This window comes from Artemia sp. Qi Xiang Cuo, chromosome 1, assembly GCF_049724085.1.
Source record: "Artemia sp. Qi Xiang Cuo chromosome 1, ASM4972408v1, whole genome shotgun sequence".
Classification (NCBI taxonomy): domain Eukaryota; kingdom Metazoa; phylum Arthropoda; class Branchiopoda; order Anostraca; family Artemiidae; genus Artemia; species Artemia sp. Qi Xiang Cuo.
The window spans coordinates 29,478,163-29,501,017 of record NC_142794.1 but is presented as its reverse complement, the minus strand read 5'-3'; the positions used below and the strand labels follow the sequence as shown (position 1 = coordinate 29,501,017).

Below are 22,855 nucleotides of genomic sequence, written 5' to 3'. Positions count from 1 at the left end.
ACTAAAGAGAGATGGGCCGAACATTTTGAGAGTTTGCAGGAAAAGAAATAGAGGAAAATGAAAAAGTTTTTGATACCTTGGATGTGAAGGAAGATTTATTTTTTGAGGAGGAGTGAGTGACAATACTAAAAGCACAAAACACTAATAAGGCTCCAGGTGCTGATAGGATGGTAATTGAGTTTCTTAAATATGGTGGCTCTGAGGTTAGAAATAAGCTACTGAAGATTATGAACATGATTTTTGAAAAAGGGGAAGTACCTAAAGATTTTAGGAAAACCTTAACAAAGCCACTTCATAAGAAAGGTGATAAAAGTGAGTACGGTAATTATCGAGGAATTAGTCTGTTCTCTTTAGGTAGTAAATTACTTAGTAATATGATACTTTTTAGATTAAGAGATGCCGTAGATAAAGTTTTAAGAGAAGAACTGTGTGGTCTTAGAAAAGTTTGAGGATGTGTCGACCAAATTTTCACTCTTAGGATAATAATTGAGAAAGTGCCTGAGTTTTCAAACACCTTTGGTCCTTAGTTCTACAGATTGTGAACTAGCGTTCGATTCGGTTGATAGAAGAGCTTTTTGTAGAAGAGCTTGATTAGTACTATGTACGAGAATAACACTGCTGCGGTTAAGATAGGAAATGATGTTAGCGGCTGGTTTTGTATGAAATCAGGAGCTAAGCAGGTTGGCGTTCTATCCCCCTTTATATGGATTATTTTGATGGACTTTGTCTTAAGGAGCACAGGAAAGGCAATGGGACACCACAGAATCAAATTGGGAGGAAAAAATCTCCTGGATTTAGATTATGCTGAGGATTTAAGCATCCTATATGAAAGTGTGAGTTAAATGAATGAAGTTTTAGAGGTTTTACGAGTTCAGGGTGCTAGAATAGCCATACAAATTATTGTTAAGAAGACTAATTCACTAAGGCTAGGAATAAGTGAAGATTAAAAGGGGACATTGGGTAATGGAAAGATTGATCTGATGGGCAGCTTCACTTACCTTGATAGAATTAGTAGTAAAGATGGTGGGAGCAGTGAAGATGTTAAAAGTAGAATAGCCATTGCTCAGGGTGTTTTTTCACAGTTAAAAAAAAAGTTTGGAAGAATAGGAAAATAAGTCTGCAAACCAAGATTAGAATATTAGAAGCTACAGTGATGACAGTGGTCAAATATTTACCTGAAGCATGGGCGCTTTGAAAAGCGGATGAAGATATGCTTGATGTTTTCCAGAGAAATTACTTAACTATTCTTCTGGTTACCCCGCTGATTAACCATATTTCAAACAATAGGCCACACGAAAAGTTTGGTTTCGCACTAGCCTCTATGGCTATAATGAAAGAAAGGTTGAGGTGGCTAGGGCATGTTGTGCGGATGAACGATGACAGATTGCCGAAGATTGTTCTTTTCCACCAACCATCTAGGGCTAAACCGAAAGCATGTCGTCCTCGTCTGGAGAGTGGGAGGACATTATAAAGAAAGATTTAAAGGACATGGGAACTTTGTGGGCAGATATAAAAAGGGAGACTTCGAATAGATTGGGATGGATGAGTGCGTAGCTGTGTTGGCCTCAGGTGGCTTGGTGGTGCAGTAAGTTGCTAGTGATAGAAGTAGAAGTAGTAGTAGTGGAAGCTTATCATGTATAGAAATAGTGTTTTATATTTTGATCTTAATTTAGTTTAATCTATACAATTGAAAGTAAATCAATTTTCAAAAAAATCTGGTGTGTAAATGTTAATGATAGCTCTACATTTTGATATTTTTGGTGACATATTTGAACCAATATGTTCAGTTTAGGTTTTGTGTTGGTTGAAGACTTTCCGTAACCTAATAGGATTGAGGTTTAAATTGTATCCGTGGAAGTTTTCCTTGAACTAACCCTAAACAGGGATGTTTTTCATGACTAACTTCTCTAATTTTTGTTATTCAGCTTATGGTTTTTAAGTTGTTGTATGTTCTTTTTATACTATGTTTAATTTGAGTTCATATTATTAGTGATAGGCTAAGAAAAGAGGAAGAGGTGAAGTGGAATAATTGAGCCAGAATATGTTAAATGCCAAATTGATTTTCCCAGCCTACTTAATTTTTTATTTTCAACTTTATATTATCAGTGTTGTTGTAAATTTGTAATCACCCGTCAAATTCCTGATGTGGTGTTCAGTGACTTCAAGTAAAATTTTCATTATGAAACTAGTCGACTTTGTTGGTACAAGCAGTTTAGACTTTGAAATTTATATGAATTTTATAATTTTATATGAATTTTATAATTTTAAAATTTTGTCATACAGTTTTATAGAATCTGTGTATTTTAGGTGACAAAGCAAGACATTATTGATCAAGCCTTTGGAGGAAGAGAATCCTCCGCTTATATGCTGACCTACAGAAAAAAGGATTGTAATGAAAATGGTGATCCAATCTCACCAGATCAGTTTCCAGAGCATATCAAGGTAAACTTGATTTTCCACTTCTGCTTCTTGTTTTATCTTGGCATGTTTAGTAAGAATCAGTGTTTTCCTTCTACCGATTTTTCGGGAGATCTACCGAATTTCTAATCAATATCCCGACAAAAAAAGAAGATTCCGAATCTCCCGAATATCTCCAGAAAACTTAATTCCCGAAACATTTTGCTTTGTGGTCATTCTTTTTTTCTTTTTTTTTACCTGGCCGTTGCCTGTGGTCTCTTAGGGATTTTTCCTAACGTCCCAGGCAATTGAGGCGCTGCGATTTGAATTTATTGGCATAGGTATGAACAATGCCCATTATCCATTCCACAGTGGTTGCATTGATTTTCTGTTTTTGATCATTTAAACACCTTCAAGGTTTGTAATTAACAAATTATTTTCAATTCATAAACTAACCACAGGTGTTGGCTTGCACTAAGAAGATGGGAATTAGCACTAAGTGGGTCCAGCTGAATCATTAGGTTCAAAAGTATCCAGAGTTACGACAAATTTAAAGAAATATGACAAAAATTAGACTTTGTCTGCAGTTGCTCTGTAGAACTGAAGCGATTTGCTTCAAATGGTCGAATACAATAAACAGAGACGAAAATTGCAGCATTTTGAAAACAATTTACGATTTTTGCTGGCTGACAAGTTAGTCCCATTCCTGAAAAATATGCCGCATACTCGTAAGAATATTACTGATAAAGAAAGACTGGGTAAGCAGAAAGTGACGAATATTGTCCGCCAGGGCCTGTCAGTGTATTATAAAACATAAAATTGCGAAAAAAGGATGAAAACGAATACAAAAAGTCGAAAAGTGCCATTGACAAAGAATTGCGGGAACATTCTGATAGCTCCAATGATGATAAAACAGTGATTCTGACAGCCGTGGATCACTGGAAATAGACTTTGTGTGCGAGATCATCGTAGAAACCAAACTTTGCAAAGTTTGTACAACACTTGTTTTCATTGCCATTTTCGAATGCAGCTTTATAAAGGTTGTTCAGTTTACTCGAGAAGTAAAGGCAGCCAGAAGGAATCATTTGGTAACAGTAACCTTGGCACCACAACTCAGACAAAACTTGAAATGAAACGAGATTGAGTTACAGCAGACACACTGATGGTTGACCAGCCCCTCAGAAAGAGGCTAAAAGGAGTAGTAGCGTATGCCAGCACAGCTGAGTTACGGCATGATCAGAGGAGGCTGCTCACATAAAAAGCCATGCGATAGACACAGATTATGAATATAATGTAGTATATGTATCTGAAAGTTTTGCTATTTCTCATACTTTTTTTCAGTTATATATATACTAATGAACTATGACTTTGCGTTTTCTCTTTATCATTTGTGAATACCTCTGGGGATGGTGGTAAAAAAAAAATTATCCACTTAACCCAGACTCAATGGTCAAAGGCCTAGTGTTTTTAATTCGTCCAGATTTTCTGTCCCAGTCCTGAACTTAGTGGGCTGTTGTGTGGAATATGAAAGGGCCACAAAAAGAAAGGGTCGATAAAGAAAAATGTCATAATTAAATAGCTTTAGAGTCTGAATGAAATATAACTGCACTTAGTTTCGAAATTGAATACATATCAAGCTTCTAGCTGCTTCCTTTAGTCATGATTGACAATGTTAATCGACGATTTTTCTTTTCGGAATTTCACCTCGCTCCAGTAAATCTGCACTCCAAACATTTAGAATGTGGTACTTTATACTCAAATCGCTTGAACACCTCCACAAACTCAATACAAAATACACGAAACTGAAAATTCTACAAAATCCTGAGATCCATCTCCCAATTTTCTCCCAAATCCTGAGAGCCATCTCCCGATTTTCTCCCGAAAATTGGCAATATTCTACAGATTGTTTGAAAAGATAAGTGGAAACACTGATAAGAATAGTAAGAGTAAGATTAGTAACAGTGAAAATAGCAATATTATATTTTGTAAAAGAGGAATTTCTGTCGTGCAAAAAGAATAAAGCCCGTTTCACCAATGTACTTTCTGATTATTTACAAGGCAAAGGTCTGAAAACCATATAAGCTAAAACTGATACTCACATGCTTATTGTGCTTTCGGCGGTTGAGTGTTCGAATATTTGGGATATCATAGTTATTGGTGACAGTACCGACTTGTTGGTGTTGCTACTTTATCATTGTAGTCCTGAGTACCACAAGGTGTACCTACAATCTGAGCCTAAGGTAACCACTTCAGGTGTAATTTGGGACATCGAAGCCATCGTTAAGAAGATTTTGACTGAAACCAGCAAACTACTTCTTTGTGCTCATGCAATTCTTGGCTACAAAACAACTTCCTGTCTATATATACTTGGCAAAGGAATTGCGCTTAAACGGCTGAGTGACAACTAACAATTTAAAAAAAATACTTCAAAGCTTTTTTAGAATTGGTGCTTCGAAAGAAAAGATTAAAGTAACAGAAGAGGCTGCACTTGCTATATTGTACGTTGGAAAACCAACTAGAATTGTTAACAGTTACCGATAACATGTCTTTCAGCAGAAATTAGCGACGTCTACAACTTTCGTTCATCCCCAAGATCTACCTCCTACTTCAGCAGCAGCGAAATTTCACGGTTTGTGAGCTTATCTCTAAGTACGAGATTATATCGTGCTTCAGAGCACTGCCCTTTAACCTAAGAATTTGGGATGGAAACTTCATAACGGTATGCTGTACCCTATTCTCACGGACCTTCAGCAGCACGAAAAAAATTTCACCGTCTTTAAATGTGGCTATGACGGATACTTCGATAGTGACCGGTGCAGCTGTCATCAAAATGTCATCGAACGCATCATTGATTGCAAATCTTGAATATGAACAAGTTGTTCTAATGTTCAGGTCTAAATCGAAGATGCAGAAGACACATGAAATATAAATCAATGTGATGAATCTCTAACCCTTTTGCAATTTCAAACTACCTGTAATTTTTTGTTAAAACCAAAATCAATGATTTCCCTGGTCGTAAGAAGTTGCCGATTGGCATTTAATAATCTGGGATGGTCACGTTTAGGGTGAAAGGTTCGAATAAATTAATTGTGACACGACTTCTCTCCTGAATTATAGTCCAATTTTTCTCAATGGATTCATTTTAGCATCATCTTGTTCTCAAACCTATATCGACACTTGATTTAAGGGTAGGAGGGGAAGGGAACAAAACATGAGCGTTCAAAACAAAAACAAAGTGCATAATCGTAATATACGTTCCAGATTTACCTATGATAGACTTTCTATACTTGCCAATTAAATTGTTTTTCAAATTTCATCTATTTAGAAGAAAAGACTAAAAATAGTCAATAGTCATCTCCAATTTTGTATACGTTAAAGGAAATTATTTTCCGGCTCAATTGGTACCAAAATCAAAACTTTTGTAACTTGTTGAGGTGAAGGCTTACACTGTTCTATAAAGCTTTCAGTCTTAACATATATTAATGAATGGAGAATAGAAAACTAACTTTCATTCGCTGTTCTTTTATATAGCCAAGCTCTACTAAGTTGTTCTACCCACATACTGGAAACAAAACAAAAATATTTTGGGCCACTAATACAGCAAAAAAGAAAAGAAAAAAACACAATAATAACAAAGAACAAAACAGTAAAAAAGAACATTACAGTAACAAACAATAATAAAATAGAAATGATACAAACAATACAAATGAATGTGCATTATCAGTTTAAAATTCATGTACTGATATTGAGTCATCCAAATGTTAATTTTACTTGATTTATTAGACTTATGAAAGTAAAAACATTTATATTTTTTTAATAAAGACCAAATTATGGTCTGGCTCTGAGAAGGCATAGGTGTTTTGAGCCCTACTCATGTTAATTTCTGCTCGTTTTGAATTTGAAACGGTTATTTATTGTAATTTCTGTTCGTTTTGGGTTTCATTTATTGGTTGATGCTGATTTTCAGCAGTTTCTCGCTTGGTAGATTATTTTATTTTATTTTTGCACAGTTCTGTTTATTTTAGTTCTTTACTTTTCTTTGAAAAACTTATTTTGTTTTTCTTAATTTAAACAGAAATTAATAAAAAAAAACTTTTTCCACAAAAGAAGTAAAGAACTCCATCAAACCAAAAATGAACGAAGATAGAATCAAACAATCTACCAAGCATACAGCTACCACAAATCAGTATCAGTAAATAAATAAAACCCAAAACGAACAAAAATGAAAATACATAACAGAGTCAAACTCAAAACGAGCAGAAATTAATGTGAGACGGGTTCAAAACCCCTATAATTTCTAAAAGCCAGAATATAATTTGCACTTTACTGAAAAAAATCTCTTAACCGTTTTCACTTTTATAACTTTAAGAAATCCAAAATTAATTAATATTTTAAGGAATTACTATAAGCATATGCACAGTAAACTGACAATGAACACTTTTTTCAGTAAATTCGTTTGACTTTTTCTTTATTTTCAATTTGATTATATTTTTTTTTATTTTAAATAAATTTATCAGAACTTGCCTCCAATAGTAATAAATACATCTTAACTCCCAATCCACCCTCTGCGTTAAATTCTGTAACAATAAATCAGCTTTGAGCAACATACCTGGCATCGCCACAGGGAGAAGTGTTTATGTACAAATAAAAATGGTAGCCTTCCTTAACTTGGAACTTCCTTGTGTTTTCCTTTACAAAGAACAGACTATCGTTGTCATTTTCTATAAGAAAAAAAAATCAAAATACTACCGAATTAAAATCAATTCCCACAATTCAAAGTTCCAAAAAGTTGGAGAGTATAAATAAAGACAAGATAAAACCATGTACAGGTAAAAATACAAATCAACATAGAGGGAAAGAAATCTATATGTAGCGAGTTCATGATTACTCTGAAATGGGGCCATAGCCACTAATTTTTTTCCTTAGCAGTTTAATCAGCAGGGGTATTTTTGGCAGCTATTACAATGTAATAGGCCAGGTTTAAAGAAATTTGAAGTCTCTTTGTTGGGAATCCATGGATGCCAGTGTCTATGGAAATACTACCGATCGAGATATTGATTATCATTGTGCAATCTTGACTGAGAAATTCCAGCAACAATGGCACCCTGCCTATCAAAGAACTTTAGAGGTGCCAGGAGGGAGTTCCTGTCCGAGCGTTTTTCAAAGGTTTATTTTCAACTTCTATATAAGGGGTTTTCATAGGGTTTTACATGCAGGGATTCCCCGTCCTGGTATATAGATACATGTATTTCCTTCATCGTGGCATTAAAAGCCTTTCAAAGTTAAGTTATTAGTAAAACTGGCCAGGTAGGTAGGGAAACATCTGTAATTTTTACAGAGAGTCCAATGGAGTTGGTCATGTAGCCAATTAGTGATTTACCTCTTGTAAGTTGAAGAAGAGGTGAGAAGTGACAAAGTTGGTAAGGCTCTAGAAAGTATTCTTTAGCAATATTGTTACAGGAAAATTTAAACAGTTCGTCAAACGATGAAAACACATTTTAAAACGTAATTATAAGAATATTGGGGAAGTTCGAAGTTTAGGTTCCCCAAGTACACTTGTACAGGTGATGGGACAAGCAAGGAAGTTTCTCCATAATAAACCAGCTCACACTGTAGCTCGAAATCGCAGGATTCATGAAAATTATTATTGAAAAACCGAATAAAAATCCCCTTAAAGATCTTTTGGCTCCATACGAGATTCAAAGACGTGAAAACAGACTGTACAAGCGTAATCCCAGGTGATTTACCTCTTGTAAGGTGACGAAAAGGTGAGAGGTGGCGAAGTTGGTAAAACTCTAGAAGGTATTTTTGAGCAGGATCATTATAGAAACAATAAAAAAGATCGTGGTAGTGAATTTTTTAATCCGTTTGTAAAAAAGGTATTGCAGAAATACAGCATAACTCTTTCATAGTCATAGTCAAGACAAGGTTGCATTGGCAAAACGATCTATCAAAACTATTCACCTTCTCATTTCGAGATATTGTACATTAAAAACACTGTTGGTTTTGTTCAGGATCTGAATAAAATCATGCAAATTTACTATTAACATCCCCATTGCTCTCTATCCAATTGAAGTTCATCAAGGCAACGATGAAAGTACGCTTGACATTTTTCTTAAACAACATTCCAATGAAAGTGAAATAAAAGAAATAAAACCTCACGGTGATTACAGTTCAAATCAATCAATCCACTGAAGGTTCTGAAAAGGGGAGCTACAAATAGTCCATTAAGCTTTTTAGAGTGTCAAAAGTCTTAGACATTAAACCTGGGTTGTATCGTTTATAAGATACCAAATATAACGAGATTATTGACAGGATTTATGACTAAGAACTTCAAAGTGTCGAAACCAAGAGTGGAGCCTATCAGACTGAGAAGATATTAAAGAGTTGAACTTAAAGGGGCAAGAGATAGTTACTACTTCTTTAGCTTAAATGGCCATCTTGGCCATCTTGGCCCTAGTACCACCAGCGACCAAAAGCCATAGCTTTTGGTCGCTACATCTCGCACTTTATTCCAATTTTGAAGAATGGATTTCCCCTTACTTTCAATAAAGGTCTTGATATGAGGAGTGTAGAATGTGTAGGTTGGCTAAGAGGATTTAAAAATTATATCCATTTTGTTTTTAAAAAGATACATAGCCATCCTTATGTTTGATAAACTACTATTAACAATTATAATAGCATTATTATCACTTTCAATTGTGTGAGGAAATCCAAGGTTACACAAAATACTTTTTATATTAACCCGTTACGGCCCACTGTCTTATTTATAGGACAGCTGGTTTTAAATTTTTTGTGGCTAAATTTACACTGAGAACAATTTGCTTTTAGTGATAAAGGCGTCCCTGGTGAACAAGCTATCTAGGTTACTTTTTATATGTCAGTTGATCCTACAATATCAGATCAGAGGCGTTATTTAAGTTACAATTAGCATAATTGCACAACGGTAGTTCTCAAAATTCCGTAAAAAATAGTTAGAGTTCCCCCAGACAGTAGTGACTTTGATAGCAGTTGGACAACTGTATATTTAACCGTATTCCTGAATAAAAACAGACCTGACTAGTAAGTTCAAAGTCTTACGGCTTTTTACGTTGATGTCATATTTATAGGACAGTGGGCTGTAAGGGTTGCTTTTTGTACGTGAAATTTCAAGGATTACGTTTTTATTGCTAATTTCACTTGAGATTAAAAAAAATCAATGAAATTCTTTGGTTGATTCTTTGTTGTGACAACTTGGGGAAAACTTTATCTACGCTTTTTCTGGTATCAGTCATAATTCTCTCTGCAATTTTCTTTTGAGTGTTCACCTATACGTTTAGTTTACTTGTGATATCAATGTATGTTTTTCTTGTTTTCTCTTATTATTGTAATCCGTTTTTTCCCCATTTAATCGTGTATAAGTAAAAGTAACAATAATAATGTGGATTATTTATCATCCTTTAGTTGCCATGGAAAAAATATCTTGAAATTTTTCTATACATTTTTCTTCGTCTTCGAGATTTCTGAAAATGAAGACAAGAAACCCCTGCATTTCACTTAGCGAAGCTCTAGACCTCCTAGAAGACGAAGAATTTGCATGTGAAGATATTCAGGTTGTTGCCCTCCCTCCTGATCCCGATCAAGCATCTGATGAAGATGAAGGAAATGACGATGACACGGCAGCTCCGATTGTAAATGACGTCCCGGGAACTGTAGAAGTAGATTTCAGACCAGGTCCTCTCGAAGAAGAACAATTTGAAGACATCGACAACATCATCCTCACAGAAGAAGAGGGTGCATCTACTTCGAGAGGTGGGCCACAGAAGAGGCAGTTCAAAGCCGTGAGGCCAAAAATGGAAGGAGCAAAAAGGAACCTTTCCTTGACAAAATTTGGGTGAGGGAGCGGCTCAGGCGCTTGAGAAAGCCTGAGAAGCAATAGAAGGAAAAACACCAGTAGAGGTTTTGGCTTTGTTTCTAGACGATAAATTCTTTGGCCTCATTTCTCGTGAAAAGGTTAGATATGCAACGTCTAAGGAAAACTTTGACTTCACTACATCAGCTAACGAAACACGTGTCTTCGTGGGAATACTGATTTTTTCGGGCTATAATAGATTGTAATCCCAAAGAGCTTATTGGTCAGTCGATGAAGATCTAAATACGACGTCTCCATCGACGAAATGATTGTGAAGTATTACGGGAAACATAGCCTGAAGCAGTTGATCCAAGACAAGCCCATTCAATTTGGATATAAACTAAAGGCTACATGCACTTCGGATGGCTATTGCCTTCAGTTTCATCTGTACTCGGGGAAAGAGCCTAGTGCTTCATCTCAGACTGCTAAAGGAGGCCTAGGGTCTCGAGTCGTGAAAAGACTTTTGGAAATTGTTGAAGATGGCCACAGCCTTGAGGTATATTTTGATAATTTCTTTACAAGTCATGAGCTTTTGTGTTATCTGAAAGGAGCTGGATTTTGAGCGACTGGGACGGTTAGAGAAAACCGATTGGCAAGGTGCCTCTCCCTTCAAGCAAGGATTTTAAGAAGGAGCAACGTAGAGCCTATGATTATCGGTTTGATGTAGACAACGATACATTGGTTGTAAAATGCCAGAAAAATAACGTTGTCTCTGTTGCATCCAACCATCCCAGCCTAGATCCACTAAGACCAGTTGAACAAACATTTAAGGGACAGATGGGAAAGACGGCAGTGCAGCAGCCGCATCCACTCAGGCAATACAACCGGTACATGAGTGGAGTTGATTTACGTGACTGACTTGTCAGCAAGTATGTTGTTTCTATTAGAGGAAAGAAATGGTATTTGGCTCTATTTGTGCGCGTGTTAGACATGACTGTCCTCAATACTTGTACACTATTCAATATGGTGGTTGACAAAGAAAAGGAAATGACTCTTGTAGATTTTAGACGGGAGGTCACAAGAGCCCTTTTGACAACAAATTACGGAAGAGGGGAACCAAGGCCTTCAATGTTAGAAGGAAGACCAGTTTTTCTGCCACTAGTCAGCACCCGATATGATAGAATAGGACACATGCTAAAGAAGCGCGAAAAGCAGTGACGATGCCAAGGCGAAAACTGCAAGAAAAAACCACCGAGCTACTGTGAGAAATGTGACGTCACCCTGTGCACTGGCTGTTTTGCGTCTTACCAGACTAAGTTTTTCTTTGTTTGGTTCTTGTGTTGCATTTAATTCAGTCTTCGGCATTGAAAATATACTTGATGAAATCGTGTATACTTTGATACCACTAAAGCCCACTGTCCTTTAAATAGGACAGCTTGTATCTCAGAAACCGGAAACTGGAAAAATCTACAAATACATTTTTGGCTTACTTAGGTGATCAAAAGAAACTGATGAAAAGGACAACTAGAATCCCCCACATTTCTTCTTGGGCTTTAGCGGGTTAAAATGGATGCGTCCAACATGAATACGTTGATAATTTTATTTGTGTTCATTGTGTCGAGTCTCGAAGAACACTACCGTCGGGTGTGATTTCCAAGTAGCTTTCAAGTTGATTTAGTGAAATTAAGGCACCGCTCCTTCTGAAAGGTTAAGCATAGGTCCGGTCTTAACGTACAGTGGCAATTCATACAATACTCACATCTCGAGTAATACAATGAGATTTTGAGAACATTCAATCAGTTATTCTCTTTTGGAATAGTTGTCAATATCGATCTAAAGATTGCAATGTCAATTTGTATATGGTTCTATAAGATTTATCAAAGGTTAGAATTGGGAATGTTATTCCATTTACTTTACACTCAATATTGGAAAGTCCAAACATTTTCAATTTGTGTGAGAGCTTGTCAATAATCGTATGTGTTCTTGAAAATACCATCGAGGAGGACACCTTTATATTTCTTCTTGAATTTGGTGTTCGGAAGAAGTTTAGTTCATAAGTCACTTGTTTAATTAAAATCATAATACAGAGGGCTGGAGACATTGTATTTAAATGTCACATAGAAATAATTAGGGATTATGTCTGTGTTAAACTGCTACCCAAGAGTCAAAATCAGACCTGCATTTAAGCTAAACAAGTAGTAACTATCTCTTGCCCCTCTAAGTTCAACTCTTTAATATCTTCTCAGTCTGATAGACTCCACTCTTGGTTTCGACACTTTGAAGTTCTTAGTCATAAATCCTGTCTATAATCTCGTTATATTTGGTATCTTATAGACGATACACCCCAGGTTTAATGTCTAAGACTTTTGACACTCTAAAAAGCTCAATGGACTATTAGTAGCTCCCCTTTTCAGAACCTTCAGTGGATTGATTGATTTGAACTGTAATCACCGAGAGGTTTTATTTCTTTTATTTCACTTTCATTGGAATGTTGTTTAAGCAAAATGTCAAGCGTACTTTCATCGTTGCCTTGATGAACTTCAATTGGATAGAGAGCAATGGGGATGTTAATAGTAAATTTGCATGATTTTATTCAGATCCTGAACAAAACCAACAGTGTTTTTAATGTACAATATCTCGAAATGAGAAGGTGAATAGTTTTGATAGATCGTTTTCCCAATGCAACCTTGTCTTGACTATGACTATCAAAGAGTTATGTTGTATTTCTGCAATAACTTTTTTACAAACGGATTAAAAAATTCACTACCACGATCTTTTTTATTGTTTCTATAATGATCCTGCTCAAAAATACCTTCTAGAGTTTTACCAACTTCGTCACCTCTCACCTTTTCGTCACCTTACAAGAGGTAAATCACCAGGGATTACGCTTGTACGGTCTGTTTTGACGCTTTTGAATCTCGTATAGAGCCAAAAGATCTTTAAGGGGATTTTTATTAGGTTTTTCAATAATGATTTCCATGAATCCTGCGATTTCGAGCTACAGTGTGAGCTGGTTTATTATGGAGAAACTTCCTTGCTAGTCCCATCACCTGTACAAGTGTACCTGGGGAACCTAAACTTCGAACTTCCCCAATATTCTTATAATTACGTTTTAAAATGTGTTTTCATCGTTTGACGAACTGTTTAAATTTTCCTGTAACAATATTGCTAAAGAATACTTTCTAGAGCCTTACCAACTTTGTCACTTCTCACCTCTTCTTCAACTTACAAGAGGTAAATCACTAATTGGCTCCATGACCAACTCCATTGGACTCTCTGTAAAAATTACAGATGTTGTCCTACCTACCTGGCCAGTTTTACTAATAACTTAACTTTGAAAGGCTTTTAATACCACGATGAAGGAAATACATGTATCTATGTGCCAGGACGGGGAATCCCTGCATGTAAAACCCTATGAAAACCCCTTATTTAGAAGTTCAAAATAAACCTTTGAAACACGTTCGGACAGGAACTCCCTCCTGGCACCTCTAAAGTTCTTTGATAGGCAGGGTGCCATAGTTGCTGGAATTTCTCAGTCAAGATTGCACAATGGTAATCAATATTCCGATCGGTAGTATTTCCATAGACACTGGCATCCATGGATTCCCAACAAAGAGACTTCAAATTTCTTTAAACCTGGCCTATTACATTGTAATAGCTGCCAAAAATACCCCTGCTGATTAAACTGCTAAGGAAAAAGATTAGTGGCCATTGGCCCCATTTCAGAGTAATCATGAACTCGCTACTTATAGATTTCTTTCCCTCTATGTTGATTTGTATTTTTACCTGTACATGGTTTTATCTTGTCTTTATTTATACTCTCCAACTTTTTGGAACTTTGAATTGTGGGAATTGATTTTAATTCGGTAGTATTTTGATTTTTTTTTTTCTTATAGAAAATGACAACGATATTCTGTTATTTGTAAATGAAAACACAAGGAAGTTCCAAGTTAAGGAAGGCTACCATTTTTATTTGTACATAAACACTTCTCCCTGTGGCGATGCCAGGTATGTTGCTCAAAGCTGATTTATTGTTACAGAATTTAACGCAGAGGGTGGATTGGGAGTTAAGATGTATTTATTACTATTGGAGGCAAGTTCTGATAAATTTATTTAAAATAAAAAAAAATATAATCAAATTGAAAATAAAGAAAAAGTCAAACGAATTTACTGAAAAAAGTGTTCATTGTCAGTTTACTGTGCATATGCTTATAGTAATTCCTTAAAATATTATAATGTTGAAATAAAAGTGAAAAGTTATAAAAGTGAAAACGGTTAAGAGATTTTTTTCAGTAAAGTGCAAATTATATTCTGGCTTTTAGAAATTATAGGGGTTTTGAACCCGTCTCACATTAATTTTTTCTCGTTTTGAGTTTGACTCTGTTATGTATTTTCATTTTTGTTCGATTTGGGTTTTATTTATTTACTGATCGTGATTTGTGGTAGCTGTATGCTTGGGAGATTGTTTGATTCTATCTTCGTTTATTTTTTGTTTGATGGAGTTCTTTACTTCTTTTGTGGGAAAAGTTTTTTTTTTATTAATTTATGTTTAAATTAATAAAAACAAAATAAGTTTTTCAAAGAAAAGTAAAGAACTAAAATAAACAGGACTGTGCAAAAATAAAATAAAATAATCTACCAAGCGTGAAACTGCTAAAAATCAGCATCAACCAATAAATGAAACCCAAAGCGAACAGAAATTACAATAAATAACCGTTTCAAATTCAAAACGAGCAGAAATTAACATGAGTAGGGCTCAAAACACCTATGCCTTCTCAGAGCCAGACCATAATTTGGGCTTTATTAAAAAAATATAAATGTTTTTACTTTCATAAGTCTAATAAATCAAGTAATATTAACATTTGGATGACTCAATATCAGTACATGTATTTTAAACTGACAATGCACATATTATATGAAGACTAGACTACGTATGTTGTAATCTTAGGAAACAATCAATCTTTCTATAATTTTGGTTTGAGTCTGATTTTTTTTTTTTTAGTCTAGGGTTAGAACATTCGGAATTAAGATTAAATACATAATAATTAAATATATTATTGATTAAATGGATTGATCTCTTTGCCAGGAATCCTCGCCGTTTCGAAATATAGCCTATATGTACACTTACATCAACTCAAAGCAATCTAAATGCCAGCAATGACCCAAAGTCAAAGATATCTCATAGCAAAAAGCAATTGGTGCTCACTTGCCTGCGGTGCTAGCTTATATCTGATATTCCTAACCACGTATTCTGTTTCAAAACAGAAATGTGCGTAATTCTCAATTTTCTATTTCAACCTACACACCATGTAGCTTAGGTTAATGTGGCTATATCGAAAACTTTATTTATTTACTAACTGATCTATTTTAAAGCTTTTTTTATTTATTTGTTTTGATAAAATTAAATTCTGGCTGGACTGGTGAGCTCACCACATATATGCTAATCACCATGCTGTAGATTTATGCAAACATATCTTAAATAAGTTATGATTATAACAACAAGAGTACTCAAACTATTCTGTCTTCCAACAGACCCACCTTCTCCAGAACCTTCTCCTGTAAACAAGAAAAGTTTGAGACAGTAAAAGATAATTACGTGCTAAGTTGTACATATTATAGATGAATGTAGAGGAGGCTCTAAAATATTTCTTTACAGGAATAACCATATTTATTTTGTATTTTTTCAGCTGGAAAATGTTTCGATATTTTGCAGCCTGATAGTGCAGCGCTGACGCAATATGAAAATTGTGAAATTAAACACTTGACAATGCACAAACAAGACGCCTAGAGAAGCACAAAAGTGCGCGTTGAATGAATTGATGCTCAATTTGAAGGCACTCGGGATCACTTTGCAAATTACTTATTCGGCTGACTTGCACGACAGATTTGTCAGGTATATTTTGTCTAATGAACTTGTAATTAAAAATCATGTACAATTTTTTCAATTGCACATGATTGTAATTGTACATAGTTGTAAAATCAATTAAATTTTTCAGAAAATTTTGGACAGTATTTGGTCAGTTTTTTGTCTTTGTATTGTCATTAACGTCCCAGTTGCTGTTGTCAAGCTTCCTTTGGAATGAAACACTTTTGGGTTCCTGGTTGTGCATTATATAATTATTTTTATTAGTTTCTTCATCGCAGGAAACAACAATTATTTGCCTTCGATGTTTGTGTCATTTTTTATATGGAAAATTATTTGATTTGTTTTAGTTAAATTTTCAATTTGCGTAGTTTTTGCCCCTATTGTAATTTATTATTTAAAAGATTCGTAAAATGGCTTAAAAAAGTAAAAAAAAAGTTACTGATAAAACTGAAGAGCAACGTGACAAATGCTAAATTGATTATGAGATAGACTGCCTTTCTTGAATTTACTTAAATGTCGCTTTTTGCTTGTTTAAGTTCAATCTTTTTAAGGAAAATTTGACCCCTAAAATTAAATACCTCATAGCGCCGCTATGAGACAACGACATACTACCCTTCAAAAACATAGATAGGTGAACAAAAGCAGAGTCTCTAGCACCATCCTTGAGGGCGGACACTTAATTCCAAAACTCCAAAACTGACACTTTCCCTTCCCCTAGCTCTTTCTTCAAGAATGGAAGTCGCCTCCACTCTCTGTTTAGGGCTTCAACTTCCAGCAAACCATTGAAACAGTCCTTGAATATGCAGAAAAGAGGGCTTATAGAAGGAACTGATCTGGATAAAGCAATTTCTTGAGATAACCAGTCTAGCATTTGAGGCAAGGGGTCTTCACTGTTCACTCTTCGCTTTATTTCAGAGCACAGCTTGATACAAAACGCAAGGCAATTTTTCTTTGTTGCAGCTAACTGTCTGTCTTGAAGTTTTCAACTTTCAATCTGATCAAATACAAAGAGTTCAAATTCGGCTCCAAAATAGCTTTGGCAAAATTCGGCTCCAAAATTCGGCTCCGTCTCCATAGCTTTGAAGTTTCTTGGGTGTGAAAAATTTATTTCGAAGACTGTATGTATGGCCAAAAGCTCATCTTTGATATAATTCCTTGCCAGTTCGGAGAGAGTATTATTCATGCGTTTTAAAAGTTTGTGAACTTTCACTTCTGCGCTCTGGAATTCAAGATTCAGGCCGTTTACAATAGGAAGAACATAATTCAGAAAAAGATAATAGAGCTTGACTTTGGGATCAATCAAAGCTGTATAAAGCTTCACTGCCGTTTGATCCCAACCTTCATTTGCAGGTAAGTCAAAAAACAACGTCAGAGCAGTCCACTGTTCCACCAGCCTCTGAGAGACGGCATGAAACGCTAACCAGCGAGTTGCAAATGGGTACAGGAGTGCATGCTCGGCTACTTCACAGAACTTTTGGAATTCATTATACTCACGGAGTTTTTTGGCACTATTCGATACGTACGTGTACATATCATTGCTGAATCTAACGATCTCTGTAGGTACCTGCTCACAGGCACTAACAGAGCATAGTGCAAAACTGAGTCTTCTATTAGATCTTGACCTGTCAAGACGTATTGTTTTGAAATAAATGACGCTTGTGATTTTTAAGTGAAGACGCGAGATCAGCCTTGTAAACTTTTCTTTAACAAGTACCAGTGCTAATTCTGCCTTAGGTGACCAGATTTTAGTTGAAGATATAGCTTCCAATTCAAGGTCTGTCTCGTTTTTATTCCTTAGTCTAGAATGTCCCATCCTCGTAACAAATGCTACAGAAAATGTGGAACTGGGTCTTTCCAGTGTTCTAAGTGCAATGCTTGGTTGCACTCTGCTTGTGCTGGCATAACAAAAATTAATTGCATTAAAAACTCCTAATTGGTTACGCATTCAATGCCAAGTGTTGATGGTTGAAAATGACGTGATGAATACCATTGATAATCAACCAGAAGTAGTTCAACCAATCGAGGCTGTAAAATCCCCTGTTATTTTGGATGAAGAAAATTCATCTATCTCCAACGCAAATCAACTTGAAGCGATTGTTCAAAGTGGTATTACAAATTCCCCTACTATACCTCGTGCTTCGAGTAATGTCAACAATAGTTCTGATGGATCAATTGATTCTGCAAAAAAAAACACAACCCATCAATCCCAAATTACCCCCCAAATCTATTGTTCCAGTAAAGGTTTGCATTAAAAGTATTGTTCCCGACAAGCATTGCAGAAACGGCTAGTGTCTTCGAGCCCCAAACCTGTGAAGATTGCCTAAGAAAAGAAGCGGAAATCGTCAATCTCAGGAAAGGGATTACTAATCTTGACTTTCTTTATGGTAGTTTATCTGATCTTACGAACGTCAGAAAAGTGATCTTTTCAAGGACAATGAAATCAAAATGTTAATAGTTGGTTTTCAGCTAGCAATCGTTGATACTATACATGCGTTAAAGACCCCCTCGAAATCCTAACCCACATTTCGGTTGAAGCTAAGAACCTAAATAAGAAAGTAAATTCCACCAAATCAAATATAATGATGATAAATTTTTTTTTAATCCACTCCCACTTTTGACCCTATCCCACCAGAAATGCTTGTGAAACATGTTAAACTCCCTTCGTGTTTATTTATCATTTATCAGGCCGCTATTAGAATATGCATGTCTGGTCTGGCATTCACATCTTTCAAGCAAGCTTAGTGACAAAATTGAGTCGGTCCAAAAGCGTTTGCTCAGGATCATCTACAAAGAGAGCAAAATTCCATACTCCGTCCTCCTTAAATCCGCAGGTATTACCAAATTAAAAGAAAGGAGAATACAAATTTGTTTGCGTTTTGCTAAATCCGCAATATCTAATCCTCGTACTGAGGACATCTTTCCTGATTTATATGACCCCATTAGACCCCGTCTCCCCCGTTTAGCTTCCTTGGCAATCCCAACATATTCACCTATCCATACCGTTACTGAGAGATTCCGGAAAAGTTTTATCCCCTTTATTTTGACGCACCTAAATAATCCCTGAACTATGCTCTGTACCAAAATTAACTCCTCCGTCCCTTATTTTAGTTGTTGCGTATGTTCACAATAATCATGCGTCATTTTTTTTTCTCTTTATCTTTGTCCCTTTTATTTTCCCTTTTGTTGATACTTATTTATGCTAAATTTCTTTTCTGACCTTTAATTTAATTTTTTTTTTCCTTTAATTGTATTCCTGTCTTGAATTGTAAATATTTCTTTTGACAACTAATTTGGCTTGATTTTATGTGTTTTTTTCTTTAATTTTATGCATTTGACCTTGAACACGATTTCGTCAATGTTTTTCTTCTTGACTGTGATTTTCTTTTATCCCCCACCCTTTCTTCTTCTATTTTCTGTTTCTATTCTAGCCATTAGTTAAATTCTTATTGAACATTTTTATGTTCAATAAGAATATCTCATAAAGAATATCTTTCTTTATGAGGGCTGCAAGGCCATTGTTCTTCCCAAGCATCACACTTGCATCATGAGATGCAAAACCTATGCAGTTTTTAGCGTTATCGTCTTCTCACTTAAAGTCTTATAGATCAAGTTTTTAAGGCCCAGTACTATTGTATCTCCAACCTCTGGAATGGCCAAAAGGTCGTCCTTGATTTTGCATATAGTGCTGTCATAGTATCAAACAATGATGACTAACTATTTGGTCCCACATTTATGAGTGCTTTTATCAACCATCAGGGAAAAGACCAATTTTTGCAATCTTGAGCTCAGCTGGCTGATGGCATATGGGGCAATCATGTTTTTGATTAGTCCAGTGGTTTTAGTTCTTCCACACGCAAGAAGCTTTACTACTGATGAATCAGGGATAATTTTTTTCAGCAATTTGGGCAAGCTGTCCATAATACTCATCTCCTTGGATTTGGATGCTACCCAGGCTGACATTACCAGCTCTAAAGCTGTCACATGTTGGCTAATTAGTTCTCTTTCCTTTGCTGCTCCTGATAAAGTAAATTCATTGGTTTGGTCATCAGCAATATGCACTTGGTTCTTCATACTAACAACTTTAGACATGTGACTTTCCCTCAGCGCATGTCTACATAAATGGGATAAGCCACCAGTAATAATCTTTTCACAAAACCTACACCAAGATTTTGTCTTATCCCTTGGACATCTTTGCAGCCAGACCTCTTAAGTTTTTTTATTCCATCCATTTTGCCCCGAATTTCTGTATTTTCACTGGATTTGGTGGTTTATTTCTGCTGATTCTTTGTTTTCTCACATTTATTAGTTCATTCTCTTCACCTCCAATGCCATTTGCTGTTTCTTCGCAGTCACTGGCACTAGCTTCAGATTTATTGGCTTTGTCTCCAGAGTCATTAGCTAGAAAGAGAATCTGTATAAGAGCAGCAACTCTAACTGGTTTTCCATATATCAAACCAGTGGCATAACTAAGGGGGACAAGTAGGGGCCCTTTGCAGCACAAGTTTAGTTTTTATGGGTATTTGCTTCTCTAACAGAGGTATTTAAGAGAGGATGAAAGAAAAATAAAAGAGATAAAGAAACTTCTAGATCCTAAATTTCAAAATTTGTTGAATATTTGCTGCATAATATTGCTATTAGAGATTATTTGCATCCTGGCAAGGATGTTTCAGGGGCTAATTTAAAGAAAACATTAAAACTACATTATTGCTACATTCCAGTGGTAGGTCTCATAATTTTCTTGCATTTTGCACCAGAAAGTACTGTCTAAGACATTCACTTAGTTCTTGTGTCTGCAAATGAACAAACCCAAAATGACATTTCCTAACTCTCAGTACTAAATAACTTAGACTGTTTGCAGCACAATACGAATTTTTAAGGGTTAGAAAGTTATCAAGAAATTGACAAAAATTAAAAAAAAAACAGTAGTCACGTTAGTTCTAATTTGATTTTTGTAGTTTTCCTTGAATTCTCTGTCATTGCACAGCACCAAAAAGAATTTCCAGAATGCCATATAAGACGATTCAGCCTGTTTCCTGCACCCTAGCTAGATGTCAGTACCGATTTTTTTGAGCACCTTTTCTTTGGAGTTGCTGCTCTTATAAAGATTATCTTTGATTAGCTACACTACCTAATTCAGAAGAGTAAATTATCTTCCCCATATGACTTATTTGTCTCATCTTTAGAACTTAATTTCTCCTCGTCATTCACTAATTTCTCCATTATGTTCAGTTGATACTAATATAATGTCGGTACTCTGCTCAGTTGCTTCAGTACTCTGACTAGAAGTTGAGAGAACTGAAACTTTCAGATAATTTCAGATATCAATTTTCTGAAAGATTGAAATATAAATAAACAATTTTTTTGGTGAATTTTTTTGCACCAAGCAAAATTGCATACATCACCAATACTTTCAGGTTTCATTAAACACCTTTAGAGGGGCTAATCCTCACAAAAACTGGAACCCTTTCCACATAAAAAAACATTTTGGTTGCAAAAACCCAGTCAAATACAGGGTACGGACAACCAAAATAGACTAAATTATATAAAACCTTTATCTTTTGACAGGTTTCAAATGAAAAAAAGAAATGACATAATAAATATTCAATTAAATAAAAAATAAATAAAGAAGGGGCTACAGCACAGGACCCACTGGTGGCTAAAGCACCCACTGATATACTAGGAAATATACCTGCAAGAAGATCATCAAAATGCCATTTCCGGACGGGAAACTGTACTGTGTAATCGCCCCCTTAATAGCTAGTTACTTTACTTGTCATACTGGTTGGCAAATAGTTGCCAGTGAGCAATAGTTGCCCACTTACTATAGAGGGGTAGATGGGGTTGCATCAGCATTTCTACAAATAAGCAACCATAATAATCCTGTTATAGCTACTCTCTGTAGTGACTTGACAAGGGTAGACTTCCTTCTGTCAAAAAGATATAAGGAAGTCCGCTACATAAGATTTTAAAATTCCTACGAAACTGAAAGCGAAAAATCCAATGGGCAATGACACAAAATAAATTTGATTTCTAGTATGCTTTAAAAATTGCCCTTTTCGGTCTAAAGTACTACTTTTACAAAAAGTATTGAAAAAGTATTACTTTTGCAGAAGGTATTCAAGAAGTAATTCTTTGATCAAAAAGTACTAATGGTAGTACTTTGGTACTACCCGTGGTAACCCTGTTATCATGACTTTGAGTGAAATTATACAAGTGGTTATTTATTAATATATTTTAGGCTCCAAGATCAATCCAAGAATGCATGGAGAGCAGATATGGGGCGTGGCCTTGACATTTACGAACTAGCCAAATCGCCGTTTACCGTACAAAAATGGAATTTGGACCTTCGGGTATGCAAAAAAAACTGTAGCGTCGATTACATTTGAAGCAGGGTAATGTGAAATTGTAGTTGTGACAAATGATTGAAAATTGATTAATTACAAAACATATCTGAATGAAATTCATAAATGTGTGCTAATATTGGGAAAAGTATAAAAAAAAGCTGGTAGCTTGCAAGAACAGTGTTGATGTTTCATGCTGTTAAATCTTGCGAATTTGTTGCTAGTTTTTCTGTTGAATAAATACATTCAATGTGTCCCCCAGCATGGTTGAACCAAACTTTTCACGTTTTCTATTTTTGGCTGTTTTAGAATTCTCTATATTAGACTGCTGCTTCATTATGGTTGAACCCCCACCCATAAAAAAAATAGAAATATATTGTGCTAGTGTTTTAGGATGATGTGGTTTTAATAGCATAACCA

The 22,855-nt window shown here is 35.5% G+C and overlaps 1 protein-coding gene across 1 annotated transcript; it reads left to right on the top strand.

Annotated features, from left to right (window-relative positions):
- Positions 1-14,119: 14,119 nt before the first annotated feature.
- LOC148956190 (MIT domain-containing protein 1-like) lies at positions 14,120-22,537 on the top strand. Its single transcript, XM_089094377.1, has 3 exons — positions 14,120-14,236; positions 15,916-16,121; positions 22,333-22,537. The coding sequence occupies exons 2-3, from the start codon at positions 16,048-16,050 to the stop codon at positions 22,478-22,480; spliced, it is 222 nt and encodes a 73-aa protein (XP_088950503.1). The 5' UTR covers positions 14,120-14,236; positions 15,916-16,047; the 3' UTR covers positions 22,481-22,537.
- The last annotated feature ends 318 nt before the right edge of the window (positions 22,538-22,855 follow it).